The 20,254-nt window shown below is 44.0% G+C and overlaps 1 protein-coding gene and 1 long non-coding RNA gene across 2 annotated transcripts in view; one reads left to right on the plus strand and one right to left on the minus strand.

Annotated features, from left to right (window-relative positions):
* The window catches only part of SPATA17 (spermatogenesis associated 17), a 239,796-nt gene that overhangs the window by 143,748 nt on the left and 75,794 nt on the right, over positions 1-20,254 (plus strand). The window contains exon 8 of the mRNA XM_006137342.5: positions 5,718-5,866. Coding sequence (XP_006137404.3) covers positions 5,718-5,866 — 149 coding nt within the window. The remainder of the gene's footprint in view (positions 1-5,717; positions 5,867-20,254) is intronic.
* Positions 1,930-16,165, minus strand: LOC112543759 (uncharacterized). The gene is made up of 4 exons (XR_016349258.1): positions 15,910-16,165; positions 14,383-14,438; positions 5,699-5,814; positions 1,930-2,192 (listed from the first exon to the last, which is right to left on the minus strand). It is a non-coding gene; the product is annotated as an uncharacterized LOC112543759 (long non-coding RNA).

Genomic DNA, 20,254 nt, shown 5'->3' on the forward strand with positions numbered 1-20,254 from the left:
TGCTACCCATTCCTTTCCTTTGGTGTCCTCTAGTCCTTCTTTATGGGAACTCAGGAAGAACTTTTCTGAATGCACCCTCTCCACCCAACCCCTGCTTTTAGAGACCTCTATCCTGTCCCCCCTCCGTCTCCTCTTTTCTAAGCTGAACAGTCCCAGTCTCTGTAGCCTCTCTTCATCTGGGACCTGTTCCCAACCCCTGATCATGTTAGTTGTAGCCTTCACAGCCTCCCCTCTCCCAGCCTTTCTCTTCCCCTCTCCCACCTCCTTTTCCCAGTCTCCCCCAGTTTTTTTCAATAAAGACAGAGTCAATGTTGGAAGAAACGTTATCTTTATTTTGTACATCAATAAGAAGGGGGGCTAGGGAAGGGCAAGTGGAAGGAGGTGAGGGAGGAATGGGGTACGAGCCCCCGATGGGGAGGACTGGGCTGGCTCTGCGGGCTTCTGGGGGTGGAAGCTCTCCTGCAGCCCCCCAATTACTCCCTCTCCCCAGATGGCAGCCTGCGGCAAGTGCAGCCGGGCTGATGGCCGAGTGCTGTGATGTGCCCAGTGTGGGCACTCAGGGCACTCCAAGCCAGAACTTCTTTGCAAGCGGGGCACCCCTTAGAACTGTGTGTCCGGGGTGGGGGTCGGGACCCTTTAAGCGCAGCCCTCGGCTAGCCTGAGACAGTATCTCCATGCTCTAAGTCCTCCTCTGATGCCCTGCCGGCACTGCTTCCGGCCATCATTAAGCCCTGTTCAGAGTCCACTCAATGTGGACTTACTAGTTCGAACTAGCAAAACTCTAGTTCGAACTAGTTTTTAGTTCTAGATGCGTTAGTTCGAACTAGCTTAGTTCGAATTAACTAATTCGAACTAAGTTAGTTCGAACTAGCGCTGTAGTGTAGACGTACCCTAAGCTATTCTTATCCTAAGGAGGTATTCTAATGTGCTGGCTCCTGCAGTGTTTCTTTATTGAGGATGGGCCACTGTCATTAAAAAAATAAATAGTCATTGAGCCACAAGCACCCCATGAGTCTCCCTGTATTCCAGGGGTGTGGGTGCTTGTCCTTTGAAAGGTGCAAGTATTAGTTCAAATCACCTTTATGCTCCCTGATACAAGGTTTGAACTTTGATCTCTTACTTGTCAAATAAATGGCCTAAGTGGTAGGAGGTGGAGGCTCCTTCACTTTTTTTTTTTTTTTTTTTTTTTGATGGCTGGTTACATTCAATAAATATGAAATGAGAATTGGGCCACTTATCTCTTGTGATTCCCTCTATAATCCTGTGCTTTGGATACCTTTCCCAGCAGCAAGGAGGTGCAGGTTCAAATCTTCTTTCAGCTTGTTGAGAAACGAGTGGCAGTGTGATTTAGTACCATCAAGTGTACCACTTTAACTATATATTCATTGGGGCCCCATAAGCTTCCAAAGCCTCTGTGGTATAGGGGATAGGGTGAGTGAGGTGAGTGCCTCTGGATCAAATCCCTGCTCTGCCAGGCAGCTGGGCATGTGATGTGAGTGCATATGTAGCTGATCAAGAGGCCATTTGCAGCTTCTCTTGCTCTTTTCATTAAAGAGTAATTGCTGCTGCTCAGTAAAACCCCCACTCACTCTTGTCCAGCATGATCAGGTGACAAGCCCAAGATTGTGGCAGACCTCAAGGTGGGGGCGGGGGTTGGACAAGGATGGCTTACCTCAAAGAACCAGTCACCTAAGAAATCCTTGTGCAAACCCCTACTGAACAGTAGCTGAGGGATTTGAATCAGGAGCTCCTATAACCCAGGCAAGTATCCTAACCACTAGACAAGAGAGCAAGTCTGTTCATCTGCTGACCCTTGACAAATCATTTAACGGTCCACTCCCTAGCAAGAAGATTTATCCTACTCATCGCAATGCTCAAACTGCATATAGAGCTTTTGTTTCCTGGGGAAGGAAGAGGACTGTTTAACTCCGATCCTTATCCTGTCCTGATCTTCCCATAAAAGAGGCTTTTTCTCCCCTTAAACCAGAACTCCTGGGATGCTGAAAATCACTGGAAGGGCAGAGCTGTTTGTAAGAATCACTCATCATAGTACTCATCAGCCTTGATATTTAAATTCTCAAATGCATGTAGGTGAATGAATTTGCATTCTGTCTGTATTAGATGTTTCTAAAATGTTTATCTCCAGGCTTATAAGCTTCCTCCAAATATGTGATTCAGTGGAAATGGCAAATCTGCAGATTATAAATGAAAGCAAAATATTATTTTAAAATATTAAATGTTTCTAATGACAAAGCATTGTTTTATTAAGTGCACAGTTACACTTTTTTACTTCCATCGGTAAATACTACTCTGTTAATTTCATTCAAAATATAAACAAAGGAAAAGGTGGAAGATGAATTAAAGATGGAAAAAGCCTATTTTGATCATCTGTTTCAGCAGTTACTCACTGGAACACAAGTGAGGAATTCATGATAAAAAAGAAAGACTGTGTCAATTGTTTGTGTTTATCACTGTAGTTCATGCATCTATGCTTTGCACAGGTTATTTTATTTACATAGCAACACCAACCAGGTCACTTGACACTTTTCTTCTCCTTTCAGTCATATATCTACTTTATGCAAACATTTTGTAGTACAGAAAGAGTAGTAGGCATGTCTACACTAACAGGTTATTTTGAAATAAATTATTTCAAAATAATAATTCCTGAAATTCCTATTTTGAAATAAGCTTATTCCTCTTCACAAGCAGGAGTTATTATTTCAAAATAACAAGGCCATTATTTTGAAATAACAGGCTTGATAATGTGGACTCTCTTCTTGTTATTTCAAAGTAAGGGAAGTTATTTTGAAATAACTCTCCAGTGTAGACATGCTCTAAATGTTTAAAACTGTTTTCTACATCTCTCTATGACTGGACAGATAGAGGCAAACAACATTTACAGGCAGTCCCCGACTTACACGGATCCGACTTATGTAAGATCCGCACTTACGAATGGGGCTTTTTTCGCCCCGGAGCTCACGGGTGGCGGGTCGCCGCCCGTGACCTCCGGAGCGAGAAAAGCTTCTCCCAGTCTTCCTGGTCTGCTGGGGGGGGTCCAGCAAAGCCGCTGGACCCCCCCAGCAGACCAGGGATACCTGAGCAAAGCCGCCGCCTGGGCGGCTTTGCTCGTTTGCCCGGGAGCAAAGCCGCCCAGGCAGCGGGACCCCCGCCGCCTGGGCGGCTTTGCTTGGGTGTCCCTGGTCTGCTGGGGGGGGTCCAGCGGCTTTGCTGGACCCCCCCAGCAGACCAGGGAGACAGGAGCAAAGCCACACAGGCGGCATCCCGCCGCCTGTGCGGCTTTGCTCGGGGGCAAAGGAGCAAAGCCACACGGGCGGCGGGGTCCCTCTGCCTGTGCGGCTTTGCTCAGGTCTCCCTGGGGTGCTGGGGGAACTCCCCCCAGAACCCCAGGGAGACAGGAGCAAAGCCGTACGGGCAGCGGGGTCCCTCCGCCTGTGCGGCTTTGCTCGGGTCTCCCTGGTCTGCTGGGAGGGGAGGGGGTGCAGCTAGTGTGGCCCCCTCCCCCAGCAGACCAGACTTTTGTTGTGGGACGCCTCGGGTAGAGCAGCTGGGGTGCTGCCGGGTTGGTCCTGTGGGAACCTACCGGGCAGCGCCCCAGCTGTTCTGTCCCAGGCTCCAGATTCAGGAGCTGTTGAAACTGATTAGGCTGATTCCAGGAAGCTGGGGGCAGAGCAACTCTGCCTCCGACTTCCTGTAGTCAGCCCCTGGTCAGTTTCAGTGGCAGCAGCTGAATCTGGAGCCGGTTCCGACTTACATACAAATTCAACTTAAGAACAAACCTATAGTCCCTATCTTGTACGTAACCCGGGGACTGCCTCTACTATTTTCAGTAAATTACTTTTGTACTTATTATTCCCTTGCAGCCTAAAACTTTTTTTTTTGTATGATCTTTAGAAGAGCTATAGCAGTCCCAGTAAAATAGATTTATTCTGTGTATAAACTTTTTGGAAGTAGGTACAGAGAAAGCTTGCCAAAAGCATAAAGATTATGGTTGCTTGTTCCTTAAAATCTTTAAAAGGGACTTGACAAACATGGTTCTGTGCCTTTAAAAAGTAAAGTTCCAATAAAAATCCATTAACTACTTTCAAATATAGCAATCCTCCTGTCCAGCTGTGAAAAGTACTAGATGATACTTATTTGCCATTTGTGTTATTTACGGTCCATGACTTTTATGGTAACTGGTTCCTATTATTGGTTTCTATTAATGTAAAACATAAGTGAACATAAATGAGGCGTGAATCATTTCTTTTTATTAGCCCCACAGTCTTCACTCACTGCTTGCAGTAACTCCAGCTGTGACTTGTTAGTGATAACCTATTTAAAGAAGGAGATCTTTAAGAAAAAGGGACGTGATCAGGATTGTTTGTTCATTCATATTTTCAGAAGGTTTTCCTACTTAGTGAAAGCTCAACAACAATATAAAGAAAATAAGATTTGATTAGCAACATTGCTAAGGTCTGAGCTGTCACTAATTTGTACTGAGTTTAATATGGTATTAATTACACTCCAAATGAGTTTCTACTGGCTACTACTAAAACCAAGATATAGTGTAAGTCACTTTTTCAGTTCTGCAAAGAATTTTCTGCTGCTATAGTCCTGTATCATTAAATGGTACTTATTAAACAATATGGTTACACATTTTCAAATAAAATACACAAAATTGTCAAGAAACTAAACTATAGGTCTATAGATTTTTGTGGTGCCTTGAAATTAAATAAATATATAAATAAATGTCAACTTTAATTTTTTAGAAAAAAGGCTTTAAGCAAAATACACCTTTTTAATATGTCTTGTCTGCAATTTTACTAGAAGAGTTAGTTCTATAATCATTTTTTGAATCCTTTCAAAGTGTCTCTGCTCTCATAGGTATGTCTGCATAGCAGCATTATTTCAGAATAACTGACATTATTTTGAAATAATGTTGAGATGGAGGACTTCTTACTCTGACTCCTGTAACCCTCATTTTAAGAGGATTAAGGGAATTTCGAGAATGTTCTTCCTTAGACTTCTTGCTATATAGACAGCACCAAAAGCCAAATTAAGCTATTTCAACTTCAACTACGCAATTGATGTAACCAAAGTTACATATCTTAACAAAACAAAACTAAGTATTCCTAAACAATTCTAGAAGGCTATGTCTACACAGCAGCATTATTTTGGAACAACATCATTTATTCTGAAATAACGTAATGTGCATCTACATAGCAAGCCCATTATTTCTAAATGAATTCAAAATAACAGGCTTCTTACTCCAGCTTCTGTAAACCTCACTTCGTGAAGAGTAGGGGGAAGAGTGTTGTATTTTGAAATAACTGCTGCTTACACAGTGCCAAAAGTTGAAATAAGCTATTTTGACTTAAGCTATGCAATTAACATATATCAAGTTGCATAGTTTATTTTGAGTTTAGCCCTGCTGTGTAGATGTGCCCAAAGTGCCTCTTTTTTCTGTGAAAGATATACATTAATTCTTAAAGAATTCTACCAGTGCACATTTCTCATTCCCTAGCTAGGGTTTTAGAGCATATTATCAACCATCATGTTGTCTACAACTATCAGGATGAACTGCTTTAATTAATCATTTTGGAAAAAAATCTTGCCACTGTCCCAGCTACTTTGCACCTTCTTTCATCAGAGATATGTCACAAATAATAATACATACAAAAGAAAAACAAACATTTACCTTATCCTATACCTATCAGGGGCCCTTCCGTGATACTGCTGAAGTATTGCAACAACGCTACAAACCTTTGGAACCAACCTTGCGAGTGGCAACATCAATCAATTCACTTGAGAAGGCTAGAGAGGAGATTAAAAGAGAGGAATGGAGAAACCGCATAAATGACAATAAGTAAGTTCCTTATTTTTTCTTATATTTTTATGAGAACATTTGCTTATTCCGCTGATTTCAGAAACCTTTCATGTCTGACAAAATGAAATGTCATATTTAACAGCTCTGTGTTCTTATTTAAATTGTAAACTGCTCAGGACAGAGACCTTGTTTTGTTAAATTAAGTGTTCCATACAAACCTATAGAAAGACATATAATAAGAATGACTTTCTTGATAATTGTTTCTGAAGTATATCACAAAAGTGCCGGCTCAAGCCATTCTTGCACCCCGGGCAGCGGGTGCGTGGCGCATGTGCGGCTGTGCCCCAGGCTCACGGTGCATGCACAGCCCCTGCTCCCCACATGCACAGCGCCCATCACAGCTGTAATCAGGTGCCACGTGGCCCCCGGCCCCAGGCTGAAAGGGGCACTGCGCATCTTACAGCTGCAATCAGGAGCCCCCCATAGGTTGGCGCCCCAGGCATCTGCCCGGCTAGCCCGCCCCTTAATCCGGCCCTGCCCATATAGCTCCCCATAAAGTAGAAGATGTCCCTCTCCTTCTCTCTTTCCCTCCCACCTACCAAAATAATGCTTTTCCTTTTTATAAAGATGGAGTGATTTTACTTTCCACTTGGCTAAGAGTTGGAAATTGGAACACCCACTTTACAGATTAGCGTCTGGCATGAGACATCACCTGCTGGAACAAATAGTTTTAGAACTCTTAGCATGTAATACCAACCTTAGGCTATGTCTAGACAGCGCCATTATTTTGGAATAACTGACATTATTCAGAATAACATAGTCTGTACATCAAGTGGTTATTTCAACATAATGGTGAGATACTGTCAAGCTAGAGGACTTCTTACTCCAACTCCTGTAACCCTCATTTTACGGGAAGTAAGGGAAATTGAAGGAATAGTGCTCTCCCTCAGATTTCCTGCGATGTAGTCAGCGCCAAAAGCCAAAATAAGCTATTTGACTTAACGTACCTTGACGTAGCTAAAGTTGCGTACCTTATTTCAGCTTTAGCCCTGCTGTGTAGACATGCCTTTAGAGACCTACAAAAATATGTATAGTATGATGAGCAAAACCTACTTCATCAGATAAGCGGGAGAGGGATAGCAGAAACCCAGAATTTATAACAGAAAAAGAATTTGGAAAAAGGTACCGGTGCTAATAAGGCTAATTAAGTGGGCTGGAACTGTCCCATATGTAGCTTTTGATATAAAAATGAGGTATTAAATGCTGGCTTTATATTGCAACATCCAGTTAAGTATGTAAAGACTGCGTAAAACTAGCTATTGTTACTGCACTCAGATGAATTGGAGTGAAGTTCACAGAGGCATGGGTATATATGTAAGGACTACAAAAGAAAGAGGATACTTGTGTAAATGAGACCTATCAAGTCATGGTGGAAGTGGCTCCTTCACAGCATTTGATATGGAAATGTGGATATTAAGAGGGGAAATTCTGAGGGGTAAGACAAATTAACCCCGTGACCTCTCTTTTCAACATTTTTTGCTATCAGTGTGACAAGGAGTCCTGTGGCACCTTATAAACTAACAGATGTATTGGAGCATAAGCTTTCGTGGGCAAAGACCCACTTCGTCAGTTGCATGTAGTGGAGAGGAGAAACTGCTTTTGTAGTTGGCTAGCCATTTAGTCTTTGTTTAATCCTAAATTGATGGTGTTGAATTTGCAGATGAACTGTAGCTCAGCAGTTTCTCTCTGAAGTCCGGTCTTAAAAGTGTTTTTGCTGCAGGATGGCTACCTTTAAATCTGCTACTGTGTGTCCTGTCCAGGGAGATTCAAGTGTTCTCCTACGGGTTTTTGTATATTGCCATTCCTAATATCTGATTTATGTCAATTTATGTCAGTTTATTCTTTTACGTAGGGACTGTCCAGTTTGGCCGCTGTGTATAGCAGGGGGGCATTGCTGGCACATGATAGCATATAGATGTGCAGGTGAATGAACCAGTGATGGTGTGGCTGATCTGGTTAGGTCCTGTGATGGTGTCGCTGATGTAGATATGTGGGCAGAGTTGGCACCGAGGTTTGTTGCAGGGATTGGTTCCTGAGTTAGAGTTACTGTGGTAGACTAACACGGCTACCCCTTTGATACTTTGCTGTCAGTGTAATTATAGTTCTGAATGTTCCATCTTGCTTTGCTGAATTCATCTTTCTTACCAAGATTAAGGAATTATTTGGTGGGGTCAAATTCCACTATCTAGCTAGGTCTTTCCTGAACAATGAACGCTAGTGGCGTGGTCTGCTTTTAAGGGAAATGGCTAGTACTCTTTCCAAGAGGATGAATTCCTTCTGTTCTTCTTATCCATTACATTTTTTGCTAAAAAAGTTTCAAAGTGAGCAACTGTCCAACTACTAACTTCTGCTTTAACTCTCCTGTAATAGAGTGGGACTCACCATCATAGTGCCTCCTACTGATCACCCTGGGAATTGGCTCTGCAGTGCTGGATGCCCCCTTCTGGCCAGTGTCTTGGCTGTTGGTAGTTATTCTCCACCACTGTGTGTTAAGACCCACATCCCTCCTAGACCATGGCATCCTTCCACCTGGGTAATGCCCTGCTGCAGTGTCCCCATGCTCAGGGGTCCTCCCTCTCCAGAAACTTCCAACCCTCTATACCCACCTTGCCTCAGTGACCCACTGCCAGTCTTCATCTAGCTTCTGCCACAGGGGCAAACTGCAGTGGCCACTGATAATTGGCAAGGGGGGTGTGGACCTGTTGCCTTCCCCTGCCTTGGCTGCTTTCCATCAGCTCTAGTAACCTCGGGTCTTGCCTCAGGTCCTGCAGCCTGGGAGTTTGCTTGGCCAAAGCTCCCCAGCTCTGCCTGCCTTTCCCCAGCCCTGCTCTGAATCAGGAAGCCTCTAGCTTCTTTGGCAGCCAGGTCTCTCCTGCTCTGCAGCTAGAGCAAGAGTGAGTTAGACTTTACTCCCTCCAGGAACCTTTACAGTATTTATACTGCCCTCAGCTGGGCCCTAATTGGCGTTAGCTGCCACAGCTGCTGAGTCCACAGCTCCAGCCCTCAGCCGGGGTTTCACTTTTCAAGGGCCAGTGTGGGGCAGACAGTCCATCACACCCTCTTTGGGGAAAGATTATGGAAAAATTTGTGACCTAGATAGATAGGCACTGTCTCTATAGAATGTGAGGGTCGGGAGTTGGATAAATGGTAACAACATTTAAAGAACATTTTATTTTGCATTCAGCTAAATGCTTGAGTAGGATTTTTTCTTAAATAAATAATTATTTTAATGTCTTATTTCTGGATGATACAATTCACTGTATTTCTGAGTTACAACGAAAATAATCACTGTATTTGTCACACAGATCTTACACATCTCAAAACTTTTTTCAAATTATGTCTGCTTTTTCAAATGCTTTGCAACTTTAGCAATTTGCATATTTTCTGGACTGTTATTGTATTATGATAAACAGGGATTATCATATATTTTCAGATAATGTATCCTTAACAATTCAACTTCTATTTGTAACTCTTCCATTTATTTTAATTACTAGCACAGTGTGCAACATTTATTAATCAGCAGAGTCTTTTTAAGTTAAAATACTAAATTAGCTAACCCCATTAACACAGAATACTCCAAACAAGCTGTAATAGGAGAGGTAGTTACTGTGTAAATCGTATTATACATGCGGGTGCTCTAGGGCACAGTTAAGCATGATTACCCTCTTTTGATCCAGTATTCCTCTGCTTCTTCCAGCTAATTTCCAGTGGAAGTTTACAAAGTGGTGCCTTCATTTTTCTATCTTAATTTTTCTAATGAAGTTCTGGTACTTTATAACACTGGGGATGTAGATAATAAGTCTGTGTATAATTAAGAAGTTCTAGAATTTTGTCTGCAAAAGAGATTTCTGTTGCTTTTGTTTCATACAAGTAGGCAGCTATGCTTTTTTCCCTCTACCTTACTCCATTGCAGACCTTGATTAAACAAAAATGACCAGAGGATTTCTAGATTCAGACATCAGAACACAAAATAATTTATATAATAAGCACATCTCTGAATTGGATACACATTTAGTGTAGAATAAAATTATGAATGCTGAATAAGTTACTTATCAAATGGTATCTCATTGGAAGAAGCCAGCAGTGGTGCTGGAGTTAGGAGTACTGCCGCACCTCCTGACTTGAAGTAGTAATAGCAAACACCAAGGCTGTGTCTACACTGCACCCCTTTTCCGGAAAAGGGATGCAGATGAGAAAAGTCGGAATTGCAAATGAAGCGGGGGATTTAAATAACCTCCGCTTCATTTGTATAAACATGGCTGCCGCTTTTTTCCAGCTCGGGGCTTTGCCGGAGAAAAGCGCCAGTCTAGACGGGATCTTTTGGAAAATAAAACCTTTTCCGAAAGGTCCCTTATTCCTCTTAAAATCAGGAATAAGGGACCTTTCGGAAAAGGCTTTATTTTCCGAAAGATCCCGTCTAGACTGGCACTTTTTTCCAGCAAAGCCCCGAGCTGGAAAAAAGCAGCACCCATGTTTATGCAAATGAAGCGGGGGATATTTAAATTCCCCGCTTCATTTGCAATTCCTACTTGTCTCATCTGCATCCCTTTTCCGGAAAAGGGGTGCAGTGTAGACACAGCCCAATAGTTTATATCATCAGCACTCCACTATACATTTTTTTCCAGTGTAACTGGTACCCAGACTAGATGGCTGCATCTAGACTGGCAAGTTTTTCTGCAAAAGTGGCTGCTTTTGCAGAAAAACTTGCCAGCTGTCTACATTGGCTGCTTGATTTTGCGCAAAAGCACTGACGTTCTACTGTCCGAAATCAGTGCTTCTTGTGCAAATGCTTTGATGTTCCCATTCGGGCAAAAGCCCTTTTCCGGAAATGCTTTTGCGCAAAAGGGTCAGTGTAGACAGCTGTAAACTGTTTTGTGCAAAAAAGCCTCGATGGCTAAAATGGCGATTGGGGCTTTCTTGCGCAAAACCGCGTCTAGAATGGCACGGACGCTTTTCCGCAGAAAGTGGTTTTGCGGAAAAGTGTCCATGCCAATCTAGACGCTCTTTTCCACAAATACTTTAATGGAAAAACTTTTCCATTAAAAGCATTTGTGGAAAATCATGCCAGTCTAGACGTAGCTGATATGTCAAATGGATTATACTGTCCTTATTTTGTAAATACATCTAGTTATAACATGCATCATTATGGGACAAGTTATGGCTATTCCTGCACAGTTATATTAAGGTGAGAACAGCCACAGAGCTTCCTACCTTCTCTGAGTGAAAAGCAGAATGGGATGTTAACACTGGTGTTAGTACTTAGGATGCATCTATCTTGCACCGTTATTTTGAGATAAGTGTTATTTAGAAATAACAATGCGAGTGTTTACATAGCTATTCTATTATTTCAAAATAATTTAGAAATAACGGACGGCTTATTCCAAAATCTGTAAACCTCATTCTATGAGGAATAAGGTCTATTCTGAAATAGCTGTTTTGAAATAAGGTGCATGTAGACACTCCACTGCTGCTATTGCAAAATAGCTCCTCACCAGGGCTATTCTAAGTGATTCTTCCACAGTGCTCCTGCGACTCTAAATTGAGATAGCATGTCTACATTAGGGAAGCCTGCCTCAGACTAATTTTGAGGTTTCCCTGCAGTGTAGACATGCTATTTCGAAATAAGCTATTTCGGAATAACTATTCCAGAATGACTTATTTCAAAATAAGCATGCAGTGTAGACATACCCTCAGTGTCCCAAGGAGGGCACATCTGAAGGGTGGAAGAATAACTTCAGATTTGGCCCCAACTTTGAGGACTAAAAATTCATAAAGTTCTTTATTAAAAAAATAATTAATTTGCATGTGCCAGATGGTACTGTACAGTGCAACACCCATGACAAACTATCTTCCTGTAGTTGATGTAGAAATGCAGCACACTTTTCTCAGAAGTGAGGATAAAGTATGAAGGATTCCTGACATCAGAGATCAGGCCCATATTCTGTTGCTGCCAGGTCACTGAGTATTTGACTGTTGAACAGTCTACCAAGTCCACTCACCACAATAAGCCCCTTTTAAGCAGGCATGGAGTCACAGCTCCTCACTAGGCTAGTGTTTCCATTGCTGGATGGTGGTTTCTCTGTTAGGTAACTTGGCCCTTTGGTTAGGTCTTAGTCTTTAGTGCACCCATTCAAGGTTCACAATTGTCCAAATATAAGTTCAAAAAAACCTCTCTTTAACTGAAACAAAAGCTTTCACCCTGTTTGGGACTCTTTTTCAGCCAGTCTCCTTTTCTATTATTCAGCATCTCGCCCAGCTTACATATCTTTCCTCATTTTCCTCCTTGTTGTAGTCAAGATCACTTCCAGGCTTTCCTGCATGAAGAGCTTTCCTTCCTGCTTACTCAGGGCCTTGACCCATCCTGTGGTCAGTTCCTCTGGAGATGTCAAGCTGTGCTAATCAGGATACTAGCTGGCTGAGAGAGAAGCATTACTGTGAATAGCTCCATGTGGACAGTTATTGTGGACTGTGATGTGTCTCTGAAATAAAGGTCAAAGACATTGTCTCCAGAAGGGGAAGCCTAGGGGCACCACTTTCTCTCAGAGTGGGGAAACAGAATAGACTGAGGGAACTGAGATGGGCCACTGTTATATGTGTACTCCAGAGGGGTCTGTGATTCACACACTGACAAAGGGGCTTTCATCTGTCAAACAGAGAGAGTGTAGGTACACGCACCTGGCCAGAGCGGGGGTGCATGTGGGAAATGAGTGCCAACCTATCACAATATGATTACCAAGAGAGAGCTGACTCCAGCTCCATTCTGCTACCACTACCTTTAGTTATGGGAAACATTCAAGATCTTGTGGAGTTCCATCTTAGTCACATCAGGAGGCTGGGAGCCCGATTTAAGATACTGCTGGAACAAGTTCTTTAGATCTTTGCTTGCATAGACCTATCAAGTCTACACTTGTGCAGTTAACTGGCATTGATCTCTCTGTCTGGATTTAGTGTTCTCTAGATGTTTTCCTTTCTTTGTCAACCTCTCCCCTTTTCTACCAAGTTCAGAATATATGTTATTGCTGATTTTGTGAGCAGCTATGTTAAAAGTATACATGAAGCTACAAATTTCTGTATCAGTCTATATCAGGGGTGGGCAACAATTTTTAATGGGTGGCCACTCCAAGATTTTGGCAAGTGGTCAAGGACTGCATTTCTATGAAAGTGGTACGGGGTCTGGGATGAAGGTTGGGTGCACAAGGGAGCTTGGTGTAGGGGACTGGGTTGCAGGCGGGGACGTGGGGTCTGAGAGGGAGTTTGGGTGAAGGAGAGTGTTACGATCTGAGATAAGGGCTTGAGGTGCAGGGTCCAGGAGGGGGTAAGGGTGCAGGAGAGGATTCTAGACTGGGGAAGAGGCTCTAGCAGGGAGTGCAGTATCTGGGCGGGAGTCATGACCTGCATGAAGGGGGTGCAAAGAGTTTGGGTGGTGACCTGGAGCAGGGGAATGAGTTGCAAGGTCAGGGAGGGGGTGTGGGTGCCAGAGAGGATTCTGGACTGAGGGAGGGGTGTAGGAAGAGGTACAGGGTCTGTGAGGGAGTTGTGACCTGGCAGAAGGGGGAAAGGGGTACAGAGGGTCTGAATGATGGACTAGGGCAGGTAGTTGCAGGGGAGAGAGGGGTGAGGTTCCAGAGGCAGACTCTAGCTGGGAGGTGCTTACCTAGGTGGCTCCCAGCCAGCAGCCCTGCAGGAACCTGAGCTGCAGTCTCAAACTGCTCCACATGGCTCTGCTCTGGGTATGAGGGGGGAGAGGGAGGGAAAGGAGCTGGCTTCACGCGCTTCCCCTGCCCCTGCCCCAAGCAAAATTTCTCAGCTCCCATTGGCCAGAAATTAGTCAATGGGATCTGAGAAATTTTGCTGGGGTGGGAGCAGCGTGCAAAGTCTTCCTCCTCCCTGTCTAGCAGTCCAGAATTGAGAGCAGATGCTTTTTAAAGCATGAGCTTCTCTCTTCCTAAGGGTTTTGGCAAGGTGGCTGGATCCAGCCCGCTGGCAGCCTCTTGCCCACTCCTGATCTATACTATAATTTTTCTGAAGTTTTGAGCAAATTTTTCTGAAATGTTGATCAAATTTTTATATATAATTCCCAAGATATACTTTAGCTATTCTGTTTTAAAACAGATACAGAGTATTTTAAAATCACATTCTTTACTGAAATGAATACACAACGAATATCAGAGATTCTTGCTGAATGTAGGAGGACTTCAATTTTTCAAATATATATCATCCTACATTCTGAGTGACATGGGTCAAGGAACCACACTAAGGATCTGATTACGGAGATGGAGACATAAAGAGAACAGTACAAGCGACAGTTTATTTTATGCCATTCTATCTATCTACACTATTACTCAAAAACTAATAAATATTATTAATAATTTCCAAGTACAGAGACATACTCCAGAGAGCGTGTAGTTAATGTCACGCACATCAATATATGCACTTATCTGTTTTCAGATATTCAGTAGAACACAGCATAAGAAATAGGCATTTATGATACTTACTTACATACATGTTCTATTGTGTATCATTTCTCACATAATCCAAATATTGTTTTGAGCTGAAAATCAAGATTCATAAAATCTGAGTTACTCTGAGACTATTTGCAAAAAAAAAGAAAAAAAAAAGGCAGAGTTGAACAGTGATCTAAATTAAAACTACAGTCTTTTAAAAGATCTGTCTATAGGGTTGTAATTTAAGATAGTAGACTCTGAACATCATTTTCATTTAGTTTATCCTCCACTTTTCTCAATAAATGGTATTTTACAAAAAATTAAAATCTGTTTAGTATATAGGCTTTACAAACACTGTATGCTCATTGAATTGTGAATGTTATGGCTAAACTAAATTCCATGCATATATGGGCAAATCCTTAAACTTCTAGCCTTGTCTTCTCAGCCATCCACTCCCCTGAGAGAGCCAATTTTCTTTCATGTCTCAACAAAAGAAAAATGTACTATTAAAATGCAATTCAGAAGTGATAAAAAAAAACCTGTAAGTGGAGCAGCCGGTTCTCAGTACCTTCTGTGTATACTCTGGGACACTGGGGCCACATTAATTTTTTGTGCATGTGATGTCCATCCCATGTGCAAATTAGCATTACAAGTACCATAATCTGTCTTATATGAGAGCCACCTGTCCCATGAGTGTTTACATTCTTCTGTAGCTTTGTATTATTTAAAGCCCTGTTTCCTATGTGTTTTTGTTTTGTTAATTTTATATAATATTTGGTTGCAATACTGGATGGAATAAATTTATGTTACTAGTGAGGCACTCAAAAACTTGCTTTTTCTGCAGGAGAGATTGTGGCTGGAAGATTCATTGATAAAATTTACAGTTGCTAAAATACTGATTTCTCCCAATAAATAATTTTTAAAAACCCATTTAGCAATCCAAAGATAGAAGTAAGAGTTTTATCACCATGTGATAGGCTGACCAGCAGAGATCTGCCACTTCCTACATGAGAAAAGCTTGGTTCAAAACTCAGAGCCTAAAGCAGCTTGCTACCTAGATGAGCCGTTTGGAGAATAGGACAATTAGGACTCGATAGTCCGAATAAGACACATGGAGACAAGTCAGGAACAGTAGTACGGTAGTACGGGATCCTGCTGATGAATCCACAAATGACCACTGAGATCCACAGCAGGCTAAACAGTGCCCTAGTCAGGGCATTAAGGGGCACCACTGAGACAACCTGGCTACTAATTTGATATCGTAAGGGAATCTGTTCCAGGACCTCCCTGGGGCACTATCTACTAGGGATGTAAAAAGTTGTTTAAAAATGTAACCTTGTAACCACTAAAAATCCTACCAGTTATATGGTTACACCTGCTGCAGACTTTGCAGTATAAAGCATATATATATAATAAACTTTATACTGCAAATCCCCCAGTGAAGCTGGCTCCCTGGGAACAGGGCCAGCAGGGGCCTCCCCAAGGAGCCAGCATGTAGCTGTAATGGATACAGTAAGCCGATGCTTATCGAGTAACTGTTTAAAGGGTTACACTTTTACATCCTTACTATCTACTTACCGTGAATGGAGGCATTGAGCCATATCCTCACATCCTAATTCAGCTGACCACTAAAGCTCAGTCTCGCTGCCTCTCTTGCCTGCCTAGTCATTATTGTCTGATACTGAGACTATTTCAGGGATCTCTTGAAGAAGTTCTTGGGATCTCCTCAGAACATGAAGATTCTACCACCAATGTCCCCACAGAAGAATTCTGCGTGGACTCCTGACAGTTGAAATGACAGTCTAGACTTTTACACAGACATGCACAGGCTGAAATCGTGGCCACTTGTCCCATAACCACAGTCATACAGAACACAACACTGTCTACTGCCTCAAAAACACCTCTGACATCATAATCTAAAAGGCTGAGAAAGAAGGTGCTGTAGTCATAATGACTATGTCAGATTATGAACAGGAGGTATCAGGCAACTCTCCCACATGACATTCTGCAAGCCACTACCCTCTGATTCCCCTGAGGATTAACAAAATAAATTATTTGCTCGAGAAACTCCCTGCAATAGCATGGGACTAAATTTACACAGATACACCCTAGAAGACCAGTAGTCTTCTATCTACTATCTGAGATCCATAAACCTGGAAATTCTGGATGCCTCATTACTTCAGGCATTAACACTCCTATAGCCGGTTGACCAGCTATGTGGACTTTCTCCTCAGAGTCTCTCCTATGCTATCAGCACTCCTAGCTATCTTCAAGACACCACTCCAATGCATCAGTGATCTTCCTGAAACATCATCCTGACCACCATGGATGTAGAAGCTCTCTACACCATTACTCCACATGAGAATGTACTACAAGTTGTCAAGAACTGTATCCCTGATGATGCCACGCCATACCTGGTGACTGAGCTATGTGACTTTGTCCTCACCCACAACCATTTCAAATTTGGGGACAATTTATACCTTTAAGTCAGCAGCCCTGCTAGGGGTACTTGCATGGTTCCACATTATACCAACATTTTTATGGCTGATCTAGAACAATACTTCCCCAGCTCTTGTACCCCAGCACCAATCCTCTACTTGTGCTACATTGGACATACAGGAAGGAGGCCCTTGAAAAACTCCACTGGGATTTCAACAATTTCCACCCCACCATCAATCTCAGTATGGACCAATCCACACAAAAGAGCCACTTTCTGGACACTACAGTACAAATAAATGATAGTTACATAAATACCACCCTATACCAGAAACCTACTGACCTCTATTCTTGCTTACATGTCTCTGGCTTCCATGCAGGACATATCATCTATCCATTGTCTACAGCAGTGTCTTTCAAAATGGTCTGTGGACCCATCTTGAGAAAGCCGCTACCAGGCTGCTCCAGTTTGTTTACTTACCAGCTCCGCAGCCATGGAGCCTTGTAGCTGCCATTGGCTGTGTTTTGCCATTTGCAGCCAAAGGGAGCTGCTGGAAGCAGTGGCCTGGGACACAAATCAGACATTAAGAAAGTTAACACACATACAAATAAGAGAATATTTTAACCTCCCTGGGTACTCAGTGAGGGTATGTCTACACTACAGCGCTATTTCGAATTAACTTATTTCAAATTAGTTAATTCAAATTAAGCTAATTCAAAATAACGCATCTAGACACAAAAACTAAATTGAAATGGTGTTTTTCTAATTCGAAATAGCATGTCCACATTGAGTGGACCCTGAATCGAAGGTAAGGCTGGCCGGAACCAGCGCCAGCAGGGCATCAGGGTCGGACTTAGTGTGTGGGGCTGCTGCCTCAGGCTATCCGAGGTCTGTGCTTAAAGGGACCTGACCCCCCCATCCTGGACAGACAGTTCTCAGGTTTCTCTGCTTGCTGGTCTACCTCGCTGAGGGACAGCAAAGCATTTGTGTCAGAGAGTGCTCTGCTTGCCCGCACTTGGGACACCATGGCACTCTGCTACATGGAACCAGACCTGCCCCTGGGGACTGTGCTGCATCTCATGGACACGTTGCCAGCAGCCTGGCTGCACTGTCTGTAGGCTGCCATCCGGAAGGACCATCAAGGGGCTGTCAGGATCCAGGGGGCCCTGCGGGAGAGCTTCCACCCTGAGGAGCGCTAACAGTCTCCCCAGTCTGCCCCACTGGGGGCTTGTACTCCATTTCTCCCTCTCATCCTTCCACTTACCCTTCCCTAGCCCCCCCCCCTTCCTGATGTCAAATAAAATACATGTATTTTCAAAAATAGAAACTGTCTTTATTTAACACAACTGGGGAGATGGGGGAGAGAGGGCAGGAGAGAGGGTGGGAGAGAAGAGGGGGAAAACTGGGAGGAGGGAGCTGGAAGAGGGAAGCAAGGGGAAGAAGGGGAAGGGGAAGCTCAGGGCTCACGGTTGGGGGGTCTTGCCAAGCCACATGTCTCCCAGCACGGCGGGTGGAGAAGTGGTCAGTTCTCCCTGGGGACACAGTGGATGATGCCCAGCACCCCCTGCGAGGTGAGGGCGACTGTGCCCTGCACTGTCAGAGCCGATGTGCTTGCACAGAGGCCATGGTTGGCATGTCCGGCTCTGCCCAGGAGGGGGAGCTGCCCCGAGATGCACCCATGCCCCTGTGCTGTGTATAATGTGGCCAGGGTGGGGGGGAGATATCCCCTGCCCCTGTGTAGAGGGGGCGTGTGAAGGGAAGACGTCCTGCTGTGTCCCGCCCCGAGGTGGGGAGCGTGTCGGGTCTCTTCACAGACACATGTGGCTATCGGGCCACATCTCCTGTGTAGCATGCAGCTGGAGCCATCTGCCCAAGGGTGGCATGGCACATGCCCACACATGCACAGGTGGCTGCGTGATCCGTGGGAGACATGGCCCACGCGGTTGTTCCCTGGTCTCCCTCTCCATCTCCCCCCCCCCCCGGGTAGGGGACAATGCTGGCACTTACCTGGTATGGCCTTCCCAGACGACCCTGCCGACTCCAGTGCCCGGACAGCTGGTGGTGGCCCCTCTGCTGCACCTGGGTCAGGGCTCTCAGTTCCCGGCTCGCTGCCCCCTGGGCTGGCGTGGACTGCCCCACTCCCCAGAATTCGGTCGAGGGAAGGGAAGTAGGGGCAGGTGGCAGCCTCTGCTGTGGTACCACCCCTGGTGGCCCTTGTGTATGCCTGCTGCAGCTCCTTAACTTTCAGGCACACCTGGTCCTGGGTGCGCCTGTGTCCCTTGCGGGCCATGGTGGCTGCTATGCGACCATAGACAGTGGCATTCCTCTGACTGGTGTGGAGATCATGGACATTTGGGGCCTTCCCCCACACCTCGGTGAGGTCCATGACTTCCGCCCCAGTCCAGGTGGGCGCGTGCCATCTACGGCCCCTGGCTGGCCCCTGGATGCTAGGGGACTGGGCGGGGGTTGGCTGGCTGCCACTGGCTGCCATTGTGCGGCCACTAGGTGAGAGTCTGTGGCTGCTGGCAGGCCTGGCTCTGGCATGTGCCCAGTGGCCAGACTTTACCCCTTTTAGGGCCCCGGGACTGGAGGAAAGGAGAAGAGTTTTCCTGTTTGTGCTCAGAGTGGCCACCAAGGGAAACTGAGAAGGGCTGGAGGCCCCCATTTCGAATTAAGTGCCTACACAATACTTAATTCAAAATAGCTATTTTGAATTTGGCATTATTCCTCGTAGAATGAGGTTTACCAAATTTGAAATAAGCGCTCCGCTATTTTGAATTAAATTCGAAATAGAGGTTTGCATGTGTAGACGCTATTGAAGTTCATTCGAAATAACTGCTGTTATTTCAAATTAACTTTGTTGTGTAGACATACCCTAACGGATTTAAAAGTAGCCATCCTTCTACAAAAAACTTCAAAACTAGACTACAGACAGAAACAGCAAATAAAACACAATCAAATTAGGATAGAGTAAGGAAAATGGACTGAATAAGGATTTAGAGTGGTTATCTCACTCTCCCAGAAGACAAGTAAAGCCATGAAGCAAAAATTACAATCTGTGATGGACCTTGGAGAAATTTAGGAATCCTAAATTAGCCCTTTATTTTCAGTTATTTAGTTTCCTGGGAATATATTAGGATTTAATATGTTTGAAAACAGGAAAGAATTCCATAATAAATGGAAAATAAAGGGCAGCAAGTGTGTTGTGGGAGTGGAGTGCTGGTATTCAGAAAGGCCAGGAAGGAAGGAAAGTCCCCAGGACACGCAGGGTGCATCTCCACCGCACACTTACCTTGAAATAAGCTATGCAATTTGCACAACATAAATTGCGTAGATTATTTTGAGGTAATTTCAAAATAGCTTATTTCAATTTGACACTGTCTACACAACATCTGCATCTTTTGCACGTGCTTGTTATTTTGAAATAGATTTCAAAATAATGGGTGCACTATTACTGCGTACACAGCATCAGTCTTTGAAATAAAG

This window comes from Pelodiscus sinensis, chromosome 3, assembly GCF_052426305.1.
Source record: "Pelodiscus sinensis isolate ZL-2025 chromosome 3, ASM5242630v1, whole genome shotgun sequence".
NCBI classification, from domain to species: domain Eukaryota; kingdom Metazoa; phylum Chordata; order Testudines; family Trionychidae; genus Pelodiscus; species Pelodiscus sinensis.